General features: G+C 43.9%; 1 protein-coding gene across 1 annotated transcript in view; it reads left to right on the forward strand.

Moving 5' to 3' along the window:
* The first annotated feature begins 2,024 nt into the window (after nucleotides 1–2,024).
* The window catches only part of LOC126285136 (cytochrome P450 6j1-like), a 106,928-nt gene continuing 92,380 nt past the window's right edge, over nucleotides 2,025–16,572 (forward strand). The window contains exon 1 of the mRNA XM_049984456.1: nucleotides 2,025–2,413. Coding sequence (XP_049840413.1) covers nucleotides 2,025–2,413 — 389 coding nt within the window. The remainder of the gene's footprint in view (nucleotides 2,414–16,572) is intronic.

The raw sequence follows: 16,572 nt of genomic DNA on the forward strand, positions 1-16,572 counted from the left end.
TTGCCACAAAGTGGGATAATGTATTAACAGTCATGGCGATTACTTTTGAAATAATAAACAGTTTACTTACTCTTCTTGCATATGTCTCGTTTTCATTTGCCTTCCACATATAAATATTTCACACCATTCGATAGAGTCAAACAGAATCCATTACTGACAATTCCCAGCAACTTTATAAACGCCATAAAAATATTGTGACTAATAGAAATTATTCTGAAGGGGAGTGAATCATACTTGTTTCGTGCCTTTAATTTTCTAATACGATTTACCAAACTTTTGAGATCTACATTGTATCTATCCGTTGTTTAGATTCTCCCTTTCTCTCTGATTATTTGCTAGAGAACAAAGTCAAATTCTTGTTTCTAACGTATAGAAGATAATAATCGAAACACTTCTGGCACACGTGTCATTTGGCAAAATCGATGTTTTAAAATTCAGAACAGTTGCTTAAGGCCAATTTCATTAGTGAGTAGGTATATCGTGAAACTGCTGCTAGACTGCAAAGTCTACATCAAGGTCCTTGATACACTATGTTTTTGTGAAATGAATATCCCATTCCTATATGTAGTAGGTTGGAAGAATATTATCCCATATGACAGTGAGTAGAAATATGTCACGTAAAATAGCTCCTGACATTTTGATTCACAATATCTCACCAAGGAAACGTTGAGTAATTTGATGGAGTAGATACGATGATCAGTAACAAATGATTTAAAATTCTTACCTGTATGCACACCCATTAACATAGGGTATACTAATTTACAAATTGTCTTTTCCCATGTTCCATTGTTCTTTTCGAAGTTGCATCCCCAATTGTACAAAGCTGCACATATCAAAAATCAAGTCTCAGTCAAAGTACGAAATATTGCGGGATTGCCTTTTTCGGCTTATTGTAATCATCATCAGTTAAGTAGCAAAAAAGAAATAAAATTTAAATATATCGTGATTGCTGAAATGAGAGTCGTATAATCCAATATAAAATAACTTTAAATGTTATGATACAGTATAAAATCACTCACACAAAACTGAAATAACTGCATACACTTTCAGTACTCCTTCAGTATACAAAGAAACTTCGTACACATTCGTCACTGCACGTACGTCAAACATTACGTGATTTTATAGTATAGACAAAGGCAACCTCTCCCTCCTGTCTGCAGACGCAAATGTGCCACTCATTGGGACAAGCGACATGTTAGTCACTGCATGTAAATAAAACTACTCTATGCGATATTTTTTCTCTGGTAAACCGACTGCGAAGCAATTTTGGACCCACAACTATTGCTTTACCCTTGAAAACTTCTAAAAACGCTGCAGGGCTACATTAAAACTTACAAATCTTTCAAACTATAACTTTTACAAAATCCCTTCAAACGAATAAGCTGGATTTAATATTAATGCACAAAGTTATAAATTAACATTTTGCTGTTATAACCAGGTACGTGCTGTTGCCAGCTCTTACGTCTACTTGTGTCATAAATTATATTTGCGATAATCTGTTTACAGAAACCCAATCAGTTACGTTTCAAAAATTGTTGACTTTTCTACTGTTCGTGCATCTCTGATGTTCTCAGTTACAATGCTTATATTATCAAAAATACATCTATGTTTGCATTACTAATGTGCCATGGGTATTACAAATGTCACAGTAAAAATAGTATTGGACCCATTATTGAACCCTGTAGCATACCCCTAGAATTTTTTCCTCTCCATCAGAAGATGATTACCTATCGAAACTGATTTAACTACTTAACATAACGCTCTGCATTATGTTAGTTAATTATGAAGTTGTTGCTTGTCATCAATTCTTGTAAAATTTACGTTTCTCTGTAATGTTATTTCGAAGAATGGTCAGATGTCTAAAATTTAATCGAATCCATATAATTAATATATTATATGTTTATATTATTATATGTCCCTTAATTACAATGATAATCTTTGACATAAAAAGTTATTTGATGACTCCTCAAAGTCGAAAGATATTCATTAGTGTTGTGTCTGTTACACAGGGAGAAGTGAGAAGAATGGCTGTTGTGGCGTGGTACTGGATGGTGGCAGCTCTCGTGGTGCTAGTGGGGCTGCTCTGCCGGTACATGACGCGGAACTTCAACTTTTGGAAGGATCGAGGGGTGCCCTATATGAGGCCGTGGCCATTCGTCGGCAATATGGGCACTGTGGTGGCTTGCAAAGAACACCTTGCAGACGTAGTCTTCCGGTGTTATCGACTGGCAGGAGATGTGCCCTTCAAAGGCATGTTCGCCTTTGACCAACCTTTCTTGATGGTCAAGGACCCAGAACTCGTGGGTCGTATCTTCGTTGCAGACTTCGGCACGTTCCACACTCGCAATTTCGAGGTCAACAGTGAGACTGATACGGTTTTCGCCAATTCGATTTTCGGTGCACAGGGTCGAAAGTAAGTGTTGTTAGTACACTATATATGTGTACCATATTAGTATAACTCTACTACTATTTTAGCGCAATGAGTAATAGACTAATCGTTTTGTTCGTATCATACACTTTGTTGTTGTTGTTGTTGTCTCCAGTCCAAAGACAGCTTTCATGCAGCTCTGCCTGCTAGTCTATCGTGCACGAGCCTCATTTCTGCGTCACTGCTTTTATCTACATAAATTCGAATCTGTTTGCGGTATTCCAGTTTTGATATCCGTCTAAACCCTCTCCCCCCGTCACCACTTCCCTCCAATACCAACCTGACAATTCTTTGATGCCTGAAAATGTGTCCTAAGCAATCAGTCGTGGAAGTTTTCCACTTCAACTGTTTTTGACAAGCTATCACTTTATTGTCAGATGATGTAATAAAGTGAATACTTGTCAACATCTCGACGCTGGAAAACTTCAGAATGTCTTTAAACTCCAAATTTTGTTTGCATTCTTCCAGGTCTTTTGTGCGGAATATTCAGTCTGCTGTTTGATCATTTGTGTGAAAAACACATACGGAAAGTTACCTTACCGGAAAAGTTACATTACGACATAAATTGCAACAGTTGTTGCTATAGAGTTTTCACTTACCCATTATTACAGTCAAGTGCAGTGGCAGACATACGAAGAACCGAAAGGAAGGATGTAGAAATTATTTAATAACTTTTTGCTCATTCTTTGTAACAATTGATTGCTATTACTGGACTATTATTTTTAGCATTCATGATTTGTGAAGATATCTTTCCACTACTCCCTATCTCCCGGTTCTTTCTTCGTCATCTGTTGTTGCTTCCTTTTTCTCGAACTGTCTAGTAACAGGATTTTTTTTCAGGTGGTCTACAGGTTCATACCACACACACACACACACACATATATATATATATATATATATATATATATATATATATATATATATATACTCCTGGAAATGGAAAAAAGAACACATTGACACCGAAGTGTCAGACCCACCATACTTGCTCCGGACACTGCGAGAGGGCTGTACAAGCAATGATCACACGCACGGCACAGCGGACACACCAGGAACCGCGGTGTTGGCCGTCGAATGGCGCTAGCTGCGCAGCATTTGTGCACCGCCGCCGTCAGTGTCAGCCAGTTTGCCGTGGCATACGGAGCTCCATCGCAGTCTTCAACACTCGTAGCATGCCGCGACAGCGTGGACGTGAACCGTATGTGCAGTTGACGGACTTTGAGCGAGGGCGTATAGTGGGCATGCGGGAGGCCGGGTGGACGTACCTCCGAATTGCTCAACACGTGGGGCGTGAGATCTCCACAGTACATCGATGTCGCCAGTGGTCGGCGGAAGGTGCACGTGCCCGTCGACCTGGGACCGGACCGCAGCGACGCACGGATGCACGCCAAGACCGTAGGATCCTACGCAGTGCCGTAGGGGACCGCACCGCCACTTCCCAGCAAATTAGGGACACTGTTGTTCCTGGGGTATCGGCGAGGACCATTCGCAACCGTCCCCATGAAGCTGGGCTACGGTCCCGCATACCGTTGGCCGTCTTCCGCTCACGCCCCAACATCGTGCAGCCCGCCTCCAGTGGTGTCGCGACAGGCGTGAATGGAGGGACGAATGGAGACGTGTCGTCTTCAGCGATGAGAGTCGCTTCTGGCTTGGTGCCATTGATGGTCGTATGTGTGTTTGGCGCCGTGCAGGTGAGCGCCACAATCAGGATTGCATACGACTGAGGCACACAGGGCCAACACCCGGCATCATGGTGTGGGGAGCGATCTCCTACACTGGCCGTACACCTCTGGTGATCGTCGAGTGGGACATTGAATAGTGCATGGTACATCCAAACCGTCATCTAACCCATCGTTCTACCATTCCTAGACCGGCAAGGGTACTTGCTGTTCCAACGGGACAATGCACGTCCGCATGTATCCCGTGCCACCCAACGTGCTCTAGAAGGTGTAAGTCAACTACCCTGGCCAGCTAGATCTCCGGATCGGTTCCCCATTGAGCATGTTTGGGACTGGATGAAGCGTCCTCTCACGCGGTCTGCACGTCCAGCACGAACGCTGGTCCAACTGAGGCGCCAGGTGGAAATGGCATGGCAAGCCGTTCCACAGGACTACATCCAGCATCTCTACGATCGTCTCCATGGGAGAATAGCAGCCTGCATTGCTGCGAAAGGTGGATATACACTGTACTAGTGCCGACATTGTGCATGCTCTGTTGCCTGTGTCTATGTGCCTGTGGTTCTGTCAGTGTGATCCTGTGATGTATTTGACCCCAGGAATGTGTCAATAAAGTTTCCCCTTCCTAGGACAATGAGCATCATTTGCAGTCAGATTAGTTCTCTCGTCTTTCGACGATCAATCAACCGTCGTTAATAATGTTAGCGGGTAGCCACTAGCAACTTTACACACTGTTGCGGAAATTAGAAAAAAAACAGTACTGGATCCTCTGGAAAGAAGCACCAGTGTCTCTAGCGAACCACACAAAGGCGATGCTACCAAATCGCCCGTAGTGTGTGTGGAGCCAGAGTCAGAATTAGCCACACCTACCCTCTGTCGAGCCCGGACCCCCACATCTTCTCACTGACTTCTCTATGGGAGCCGTCATACTCACATTGCAATACTCCTTTTGGCGATATTTCTATAAACGCGTTTGTAACCACATCCACACCCACACTCGGCAAACCACTATGAAATGCGTAGCACACAGCGGTTCCCACTGTTGCAGTTATTATAGCTACATTCTGTTCCGTTCACTTCGTTGGCGGGAGAAGAATCCTAAACGTCTCTGTTCACTTTATTAGATCTTGTTTCCGTGGTCTCTATGGGAACGATACTTTGCAAGCAGGCTTTCACGGGTTAATTTGAGTCCACCTTCAAGTATTTATCAGTTGAGTTTTCTTAGCATTTCTGTGATGCTCTCTTAGCTGTCTCTGTAAGACATCCTCTGTTACTTCTGATTCAAGTCCCACACACTTGAGCAATACTCTAGGACTGGTCGCAAAAGTGCTTTGTACGCAATTTCCTCTGCAAACTGATAGCATTTCCCTAGTATTCTAGCAATAAAGCGAATTCTTCCACATGCTTTACCTACGATCGAGTCTGTGTGGTATTTTTCGTATCTCTCTAAACTGCTACATTCTGCTACATGTACGACTTTATCGACTCCAGGTGCGACTTACGGATAGTGTAGTTACAGTGACAGTCACGATTTTCTCGTTCGGTGAAGTGCACAATTTAACGTTTATGAACGTTTAGTCTAAGGTTACAATCTTTGCACCACTTTGAAATCTCACCACAATCTGACAGAACATTTGTGCAGCTTTTCCCAAACTATTCTTTTTTATACATAATTGCAGAATCTGCGAAATTTCAGAGGTTACTATTAATATTGTCGCAAGATCATTAATACACAACATAAAAAAGAATGGTCCCAACACACGCCTGAAGTTACTTCATATGCCGATGAATACCATAGGATAACATACTGCGTCCTCTGTACTGAAAAATCCTCATCCAGTCACAAATTTCGCTTCATACCGCATTAGATTGTAGTTTCTATAATAAGAGTACTTTACCTACTCAAATGCTTATCGGAAGGCAAGAAATACTGCATCTACTTGACTGCTTTGATCCATGGTTTTGTGGATGTCATGTGAGAAAATCGCGAGTTGAGTTTCATATAATCGATGTTTTCGGAATTCATGTTGTCTGGCATCGAGATACTGTATTATGTTAGAGCTCATAATCTTCTCTAAGGTTCTACAACCAGTGCATGTCAAGAATATTGTATGGTAGTTTATGTATCACTCCTGTTCATCCTTCTTGTAGATGGCTGTGACATGTACTTTCCTTCAGCCACTAGACACGATTTTCTATTCAATGTATACTATGATTAATAGTTAACCCGGTCGCATATTGCATGTGCAATCTGGCACATGCCAACAGAGTGTGGGACGGATGTTGTTTAAGCTTCTCATCGATGCCTGTGTCACGAGTGAGGTAGGCCATTTAAATATGACCTTGCATACTTCTGCCTCGTTATTATATCAGAGTGCCTCTCAGTTGGTGATATTTGACTATTCTAGAACAAGGTGAACGAAACTACGTTAAGAAAAAGCTAATACTACAATCCATTGTTTCTAAGTTTCTCAGGCTAACAGGGAAGGGCTTAGATAGTAGCACTACATAACTACGTCCATAAATCTGAGCTGGTGCCTTCTCACTCCAATTCACTTTCTGCGATAAGTCGCTATCAGACGCCTCGAGTATTTAAATTGGTCAACACTTCTTAAAGCCTATATTTACATTACAATCTGTTGTTGTATTTTACTCTTCTACATTGTAACTAACTTTTTCACCGTGGCTTTACCCTTATATGCGTTGAACAAAAGTCACAGGCTACATCGTAATATCGTGCAGACCTCTTATTACACGGCGTACTGCAGCAACCCGACGTAGCAGGCACTCAACAAGTCATTCAGAGTCTCCTGCAGAAATATAGAGCCATGCTGCCTCTATGGTGTCCTTAATTGCCAAAGTGTTGCCAGTGCAGGTTTTTGTGCTCGAACTGACCTCTCGATTATATCCCATAAACGTTCGATGGGATGCATGTCACGTGATCTCGATGGCCAAATCGTTCGCTCGAGCTTTCCAGAATATTCTACGAACAACTGTGGGCTGATGACATGGCGCATTGTCGTCCATAAAAATTCCATCTTTGTTTGGGAACATGAAGTCCACGAATGGCCGCAAACGGTCTCCAAGTAGCCCAAAATACTAGAGGTGATAATAAAGGAAATTACGAACAACTTCAGTTGGAAGGACCACATAGATAATATTGTCGGGAAGGCGAGCCAAAGGTTGCAGAAGATGCAACAAGTCCACTAAAGAGACAGCTTACACTACACCTGTTCGTCCTCTGTTAGAATATTGCTGCGCGGTGTGGGATCCTTACCAGGTGGGATTGACGGAGGACATCGAAAGGGTGCAAAAAAGGGCAGCTCGTTTTGTATTATCACGTTATGGGGGAGAGAGTGTGGCAGATATGATACACGAGTTGGGATGGAAGTCATTAAAGCATAGACGTTTTTCGTCGCGGCGAGACCTTTTTACGAAATTTCAGTCACCAACTTTCTCTTCCGAATGCGAAAATATTTTGTTGAGCCCAACCTACATAGGTAGGAATGATCATCAAAATAAAATAAGAGAAATCAGAGCTCGAACAGAAAGGTTTAGGTGTTCGTTTTTCCCGCTCGCTGTTCGGGAGTGGAATGGTAGAGAGATAGTATGATTGTGGTTCGATGAACCCTCTGCCAAGCAATTAAATGTGAATTGCAGAGTAGTCATGTAGATGTGAAGCGGTATTTTCAAACTCTGGTATAAAGCTCAGTTGCGGATGTTCTTCCAGCAAGACTGCTTGTAGCCCAAAATAATCATTTCCAGGCAATGATCGGTTCAGTTCGACCAGAGGACCAAGTTCATTCTCTGTAAATCAGCCCACTAGCTCACACAGTGCCTTGTTGACAACTTGGATTCATGGCTTCGTTTGGTACGTGCCACACTCTCTCTACCATCAGGTCTTACCAACTGAAATTGGCGCTCATATGTCTAGGCCACGGTTTTCCAGTCGCCTAGCGAATAACTGATGTGACCACGAGCGCAGGAGATGGTCTGGAGAGGGTCTGCAGATGTTACGCTGCTAGAAAAGACACCCGCGTCGGCCGTCTGCGGCCAGAGACACATAACTCCAAATTTCGTCGCACTATCCTAATGGATACGTTTGTCGTACGTCCCACGATGATTTCTGCTGTTATTTCACGCAGTATTGCTTGTGTGTTAGCTCTGACAACTCTATGCAAACGCCACTGCTCTCGGTCGTTATGTGAAGGCTGTCTGCTACTGTGGTGTTCGTGGTGAGAAGTAATATCTGAAATTCGCTATTCTCGGCAAACTCTTGACACTGTGGATCTCGATGTATTGAATTCCATAATTTCAGAAACGGAATTTCGCACGCGTCTAGCTCCATCTACCATTTCGCTTTGAAAATCTGCTACTTCCTGTTGGGCGGCGATAATCACGTCAGATAGTTTTTCACATGTAACACTTGGATAAAAATGACAGCTCAGCCAATACACTGCCCTTTTATTCCTTGTCTACGTGATACCACATTTCTGTGTATGTACATATAACTACCCCATGACTTTGTCACATCAGTGTGTATTGAACATACTTGCTGCTCCCTCTGTCTGTTCACCCCACCTTCCCACCTCTATCCGTCTACTTCTCCACTCTCTGGCCCTTGATCTCCTCCTCCCCACATCTCTTTCCATCTCATGCTCCGCCTCTTCTTTCTCCACTTCACTACCCATCTACGCCTTACACCTGCCTCATGCATCTCCTCCTCATCTTCCCCTTTTTCTATCTATTTTCCCTTCCCCCTCCCTCGCTCTGTCCATCCCCTCCATGCACCTCAACCTGTCCCCAGCTATGCTCATTGGTGTATGCAGCCCTGCAATGAAATTAATAAAGTAGGCTGATACTACCACCGCAACAGGACAAGCTACACATCACCACTCAAAAATCGTTCATTTGTCCATGACAATAGGGCGTAGTACAAAGCATGTCGATACTACTTCAATACAATGTGACTGTCATGTAAGGCAGTCTACATGTTGGAGACCAGAAAATAGTTTCCTCCCCGTGATGTGTAGGCTTCACAGCAAAACAGGTTAATTTGGCAGGCTGATACCGTTTCCACACAACATTCCTGTCAAGCAGGGCACCTTGTACACCTGGAGCTGAAGAAAAACGTTATTGCCCATCTCTCCACAACTATTGGAGCTAGGAGATTAGAAACACCACAGTGCTGATATTCATACAGACTGCTGTTTCTGTGCCAAATTTGAGTGAAATCGAACCATGGGTTTGGAAAGAGATCCCAGACACACACACACATACACTTGGCATTGTACACTCAAAAGACAAAAAACAAAACACGCGACATATGAATTACCCAAAAGTGAGGGAAATCGGTAGATGTAATGTACATGTACAGAAGAACAAGTGACTAAAACTTCTGAATGATTTACTCATGGGAGAGAGAGTCACAAATTGAGGGAGACAATAACATGTTGGTCCACCTCTGGCTCTTACGCAAGTAGTTATTCAGCTTGACATTGAATGCCAGTGTCTGGATTTCTCCTAAGAGATGTTGTACCACATTCTGTTCAATTGGTTCATTATATCATCTGGCGACCTTGCTGGATCTCTCCCCAATTGAGAATGTTTGGAACATTATGGCAGAGCCCTACGACGTGTTTGTGATTTTGACGATATAATGCGTCAGTTGGACAGAATTTGGCATGAAGTCCCTCAGGAGAGTGTCCAGCAACTCAGGCAGTGCAAGTCAAATAACTGCTTGCATAAGGACTGGGGATGGAGCAACGCGTTATTTACTTGCTCAATTTCCGTCCCATTTGCATAATTCCTTCGTGGTATATATAACAGAGTAGTTTTCAGTTGTCTAAATTAACTCCACGTAAGGTTTCATTCTGCTCCCATCTAACAGTTAACTATGTTCTAGGAGTTTTATTCTTACGTTTTAAGGAGCAATAGACGTTAGTCCAGATAACAACCTCGATGACGTTCCCTACGAATTCAAAATCTCTTGTGCTTTCTGAGGCAACACTCTTCAGTTAAGCTCACCGGACAAATTATTAATCACTGATGGGAGACATCACGCTAAATCTGTGCAATACAGCCTTTGGCCTTCATAGTAGGTTCAGTTCAGCGGAAAATAGAGTAAAAATATTTATTTAGTTATATGTAGTTAAAGCCACTCATTGATTATTATATTTGGTAGTGCTACAAGGCCTATGTTGCATAGACATACGAGGTGCGATTTGAAAGTTTTAAGAATGGGCTTGTAATTGGTGGTGGTTGTTGGGATGTTTAAGGGGGACTAAACAGCTAAGGTCATCAGTCCCCCATTCCAAAAACAGGCGAGACGAAAATTTATGGAGCAGGTAAAACCCCAAGGGGGGAGGAGACGCCCGTCCCCCTAGTCACTGAAAGAACACCAATGTGGCAGCGAACGCTAGAGACAAGAAGAGTACAGACGAACACCGGACAGAAATAAACGGAAGAAAAGAAGAGGGCCGGAGACTGGTTGATTGACCATGAGAACAAAAAAAGGGAAAGAGTCAACCATCTGAATACACACTAAAATCTGCAACCAATGAGAGACTCGAGGACAAGAGATGCAGAAAGGGAAAGGGGCAGGACCCCCCTAAATGGAACCATCAAAAGGACTACCACGGATAAAATTTAAAACGTCGTCAGCCATGGAGGCATCGTCGCTTAAAACCAAAGGCAACGTGTCCGGGAGATTAAAAGACTGCCGGAGGGTGCGCAGTCGGGGACACTCCAACAAAATGTGGGCGACCGTCAACTGAGACCCGCACTGACACAGAGGGGATCCTCCTGACGCAAAAGATGTCCGTGCGTCAGGTAGGTATGGCCGATGCGGAGCCGACACAGGATGACAGAGTCCCTGCGAGAAGCCCGCAGTTTATTCGGCGAAGTCAGGCTATGCCACTCGTCATACTACATCCCAAGCACCTTACGGCGCAACGCCAGCTGCAGATCACGAGCCGGGAGGCCGATCTCCAAAGTGGGGGCGTCGATGGCCCCTTTGGCCAGCCTGTCGACATGTTCGTTCCCCGGGATGACAACTTGACCTGGCGTCCAAACAAAGACCACCGAACGACCAGAGCGGCTAATGGCAAAAACAGACTCCCGAATAAAGGATACCAGAGGAGAAGAGGTATAGCAGCGGTCGATAGCCTGCAGCGGTCGAGGCTGCTCAGGGAGTCACTGCAGATGACGATGGATGTACCTGAGCAGGAACGCATATGCTCAAGAGCGCGCAATATGGCCACCAGCTCTGCAGTAAAAATACTGCAGCCAGCCGGCAAGGAGCGCTGTTCAACATAGGCAGCGTGAGCAAAAGCATAGGCAGTACGACCATCCACCAGGGAACCATCAGTGTAGACAGGTTCACAGCCTGAAAATGAGGCGAGGAGCGCAAGAAAACGGCGACGGAGGGCCACATGCGGAACCGAGTCCTTGGGTTCCCATGTCAAGTCCATGCGGACGGACGGCCGAGGCAGACACCAGGGAGGCGTGGGTGCACGGACCCGGAAGGGTGGCAGAAGAGGGAACGACCCCAGTTCCGACAGCAGGGACTGGACGCGGACAGCAATGGAAAGCCCAGACCTAGGTCGCCGGTCAGGCAGAGGGAGGACCCTGGCAGGGAAAAGCAGGCGATGATTGGGATGGCCTGGTGAGCAATGCACGTGGACAGCATAGTCGGCGAGCAGTCGGTGGCGGCGAATCCGCAGCGGGGGAACCCCGGCCTCCACCAGTAGACTATCCATGGGGCTCGTACGGAAAGCGCCAGTTGCAAGCCGAACCCCACAGTGGTGTATGGGGTCCAAGAACGTCAACACTGAGGGTGATGCAGACCCATAGGCCAGGCTCCCATAATCAAGCCTGGACTGCACAAGGGCTCTGTACAATCGCAACAGCGTGCAGCGATCTGCACCCCAAGACGTGTGGCTCAGGCAGTGGAGGGCGTTGAGGTGCCGCCAGCACTTTTGCTTCAGCTGAGTAATATGAATGGTGGTACTTACATGCTACTGTGATGCATCTTCTTCAAAATAGTCCCCTTCTGACTGAACACATCGACTCCAACGGTGTTTCCACTTTCGGAAACATTCCTGGAAATTCTTTTCCTGAAGTGTGCCAACGACGCTCTCTGTATTTGCCTGAATGTCTTCAGTCGGAACAAATCGCTTCCCTTTCTGTGAAAATTTCAGTTTAGGAAACAGGTAGAAGTCCACAGCGGCCAAATCAGGGGAATATGGCGGTTGTGGAAGCAGAGGAATTCTGAATTTTGTCAAAAATTCATCGATGGAGAAGGCGTGATGAGCCGGAGCATTGTCATGGTGTAGCACCCAACTCCTGTCTCTACACAATGCATGCCTTTTCTTCCTTACCTTTTCACGCAGCGTCCTCCAGGGGTATATTCATGAAGCACAATACTGGTAGAATGGAAAAAAATCACCAACATTGTCTTCACATTCGACTGACATTTTTCGGTATGGTGAACCTGGAGTCTTCCACTGCGAAGGCTATACTTTGGTTTCAGGATCATATCCATATACCCACTATTAGTTACCTGTAAATACCCTATTTAACAAATCTGGGTCATTTTTAGTTCGATTAATCAGTTCTTGGCACACTTCAAGTCTGTATTGTCTCTGATCACTTAACATTTTTGGAATGAATTTAGCAGACACTCGACACATGTTCAGATCTTCAGTTGAAATTGGCTGCATAGAAACTTCATCAGCCATCTCCCTAATTGTAAGTCTACGGTCACAGCGCACTAAGTCGCGAACTTTCACAATATTTTCATTCGTTTTCGAGAGGGAAGGACCGGCCACTGTGGCCGAGCGGTTCTAGGCGCTTCAGTCCGGAACCACGCTTCTGCTACGGTCGCAAGTTCGAATCCTGCCTCAGGCGTGGATGTGTGTGATGTCCTTAGGTTAAGTTAGGATTAAGTAGTTCTAAATATAGGGGACTGATGACCTCAGATGTTAAGCCTCATAGTGCTTAGAGCCATTTGTACCATTCTGAGGTGGAAGGACGGCCAGACCGTGGTTCATCTTCAATTGATTCGCGGCCATTTCTAAATCTGTTGGACCACACAAAAACATTTGACTGCCTCATACAGTTATCTCCTAAAGCTGTTTTTAATAGTTCATAAGTCTCAGAAGCTGATTTATCGGTTTTAAAACAAAATTCGTTGCTTTCTTTCTACATCCATTTTCACGCAGAGAGAATCTGGCAACAAGACCTAACAGACCCGCACTCACCAGCTGCCACAACGAACTGGATAAAGGAGACGCAGTTTACTGTTTAGAGGGTGTTCAAGGACAAAGCAGTAACCCCTTCTCCACCGTCCGTGTACCTGCCCGCCAAACCAGTAAGCAGTAGCGGATCCATTCTTAAAACTTTCCAATCGCACCTTGTAGATTGCTGCGTTTCACATTAGTTAAAAATATATACTTCGACTAATATCGGGTGACGCAGCACTCCAGTCTTGGTTCTGTAGGATGCTAGAATGTTCGTCAAACCAAGAAAGTACGTGTATGGCAGTGTGAAGACGTCTGTTGTCTTCTTGAAGGACATGAGTGTCCACATCATATTCACTTACAAATATGTAGAAGACAGAACGTCACTGGGGCTCTAAGCAACGTTTGCTCATAAACTGGTTAAGATTGATCCGAATTTGCGGACAGTAGCTGTTGGTAGCTGATTTGAAACAGACCATTACTGGCTAGGTGCGGCTCTTTTTTCTGGTCCCTTTTAGGATCACTGTTCTTACGCTGTGCTGTGCTGTGTTGCCTCATTCCTTGTAGACGTGTTGGAAAGTCCACGCTGATACACGTTGTGGTCAATTGCACCTCCAAACACTATAGTTCCTTTCATCCCGTCTGTCACATCTACACGCCGACCCATCTTTTGCAATGAATCCATACAACCGATTCCCACATACAGACTACTTCACTGCTATGACCTACCAGTTCTATTCCATTTATAACGCTCCAAATCTAGCAGGGTCCTTTTTTAAAAGCGTGAGTAATATTTTGACCGCTGAGCTTTATTATTCACGTAGACTGAACAAAAAGGGTGTAACAGCCAAAATCCTAATCACGCTTCTGTTTCTTCGCATGCACTCTGTTTTATGTTGTTGTTGTTGTTGTCTTCAGTCCTGAGACTGGTTTGATGCAGCTCTCCATGCTACTCTATCCTGTGCAAGCTGCTTCATCTCCCAGTACCTACTGCAACCTACATCCTTCTGAATCTGCTTAGTGTACTCATCTCTCGGTCTCCCTCTACGATTTTTACCCTCCACGCTGCCCTCCAATGCTAAATTTGTGATCCCTTGATGCCTCAAAACATGTCCTACCAACCGATCCCTTCTTCTAGTCAAGTTGTGCCACAAACTTCTCTTCTCCCCAATCCTATTCAATACCTCCTCATTAGTTACGTGATCTATCCACCTTATCTTCAGTATTCTTCTGTAGCACCACATTTCGAAAGCTTCTATTCTCTTCTTGTCCAAACTAGTTATCGTCCATGTTTCACTTCCATACATGGCTACATTCCAAACAAATACTTTCAGAAACGACTTCCTGATACATAAATCTATATTCGATGTTAATAAATTTCTCTTCTTCAGAAACGCTTTCCTTGCCATTGCCAGTCTACATTTTATATCCTCTCTACTTCGACCATCATCAGTTATTTTACTTCCTAAATAGCAAAACTCTTTTACTACTTTAAGTGTCTCATTTCCTAATCTAATTCCCTCAGCATCACCCGATTTAATTTGACTACATTCCATTATCCTCGTTTTGCTTTTGTTAATGTTCATCTTATATCCTCCTTTCAAGACACTGTCCATTCCGTTCAACTGCTCTTCCAAGTCCTTTGCCGTCTCTGACAGAATTACAATGTCATCGGCGAACCTCAAAGATTTTACTTCGTCTCCATGAATTTTAATACCTACTCCAAATTTTTCTTTTGTTTCCTTTACTGCTTGCTCAATATACAGATTGAATAACATCGGGGAGAGGCTACAACCCTGTCTCACTCCTTTCCCAACCACTGCTTCCCTTTCATGCCCCTCGACTCTTATGACTGCCATCTGGTTTCTGTACAAATTATAAATAGCCTTTCGCTCCCTGTATTTTACCCCTGCCACCTTTAGAATTTGAAAAAGAGTATTCCAGTCAACATTGTCAAAAGCTTTCTCTAAGTCTACAAATGCTAGAAACGTAGGTTTGCCTTTTCTTAATCTTTCTTCTAAGATAAGTCGTAAGGTCAGTATTGCCTCACGTGTTCCAACATTTCGACGGAATCCAAACTGATCCTCCCCGAAGTCTGCATCTACCAGTTTTTCCATTCGTCTGTAAAGAATTCGCATTAGTATTTTGCAGCCGTGGCTTATTAAACTGATAGTTTGGTAATTTTCACATCTGTCAGCACCTGCTTTCTTTGGGATTGGAATTATTATATTCTTCTTGAAGTCTGAGGGTATTTAGTCTGTCTCATACATCTTGCTCACCAGCTGGTAGAGTTTTGTCAGGACTGGTTGTCCCAAGGCCGTCAGTAGTTCTAATGGAATGTTGTCTACTCCGGGGGCCTTGTTTCGACTCAGGTCTTTCAGTGCTCTGTCAAACTCTTCACGCAGTATCGTATCTCCCATTTCGTCTTCATCTACATCCTCTTCCATTTCCATAATATTGTCCTCAAGTACATCGCCCTTGTATAAACCTTTTATATACTCCTTCCACCTTTCTGCCTTCCCTTCTTTGCTTAGAACTGGGCTGCCATCTGAGCTCTTGATATTCATACACGTGGTTCTCTTCTCTCCAAAGGTCTCTTTAATTTTCCTGTAGGCAGTATCTATCTTACCCCTAGTGAGATAAGCTTCTACATCCTTACATTTGTCCTCTAGCCATCCCTGTTTAGCCATTTTGCACTTCCTGTCGATCTCATTTTTGAGACGTTTGTATTCCTTTTTGCCTGCTTCATTTACTGCATTTTTATATTTTCTCCTTTCATCAATTAAATTCAATATTTCTTCTGTTACCCAAGGATTTCTAGCAGCCCTCGTCTTTGTACCTACTTTATCCTCTGCTGCCTTCACTACTACATCCCTCAGAGCTACCCATTCTTCTTCTACTGTATTTCTTTCCCCTATTCCTGTCAATTGTTCCCTTATGCTCTCCCTGAAACTCTGTACAACCTCTGGTTCTTTCAGTTTATCCAGGTCCCATCTCCTTAATTTCCCACATTTTTGCAGTTTCTTCAGTTTTAATCTACAGGTCATAACCAATAGATTGTGGTCAGAGTCCACATCTGCCCCTGGAAATGTCTTACAACTTAAAACCTGGTTCCTAAATCTCTGTCTTACCATTATATAATCTATCTGATACCTTTTAGTATCTCCAGGGTTCTTCCACGTATACAACCTTCTTTCATGATTCTTAAACCAAGTGTTAGCTATGATTA

This window comes from Schistocerca gregaria, chromosome 8, assembly GCF_023897955.1.
Source record: "Schistocerca gregaria isolate iqSchGreg1 chromosome 8, iqSchGreg1.2, whole genome shotgun sequence".
Lineage (NCBI taxonomy): Eukaryota > Metazoa > Arthropoda > Insecta > Orthoptera > Acrididae > Schistocerca > Schistocerca gregaria.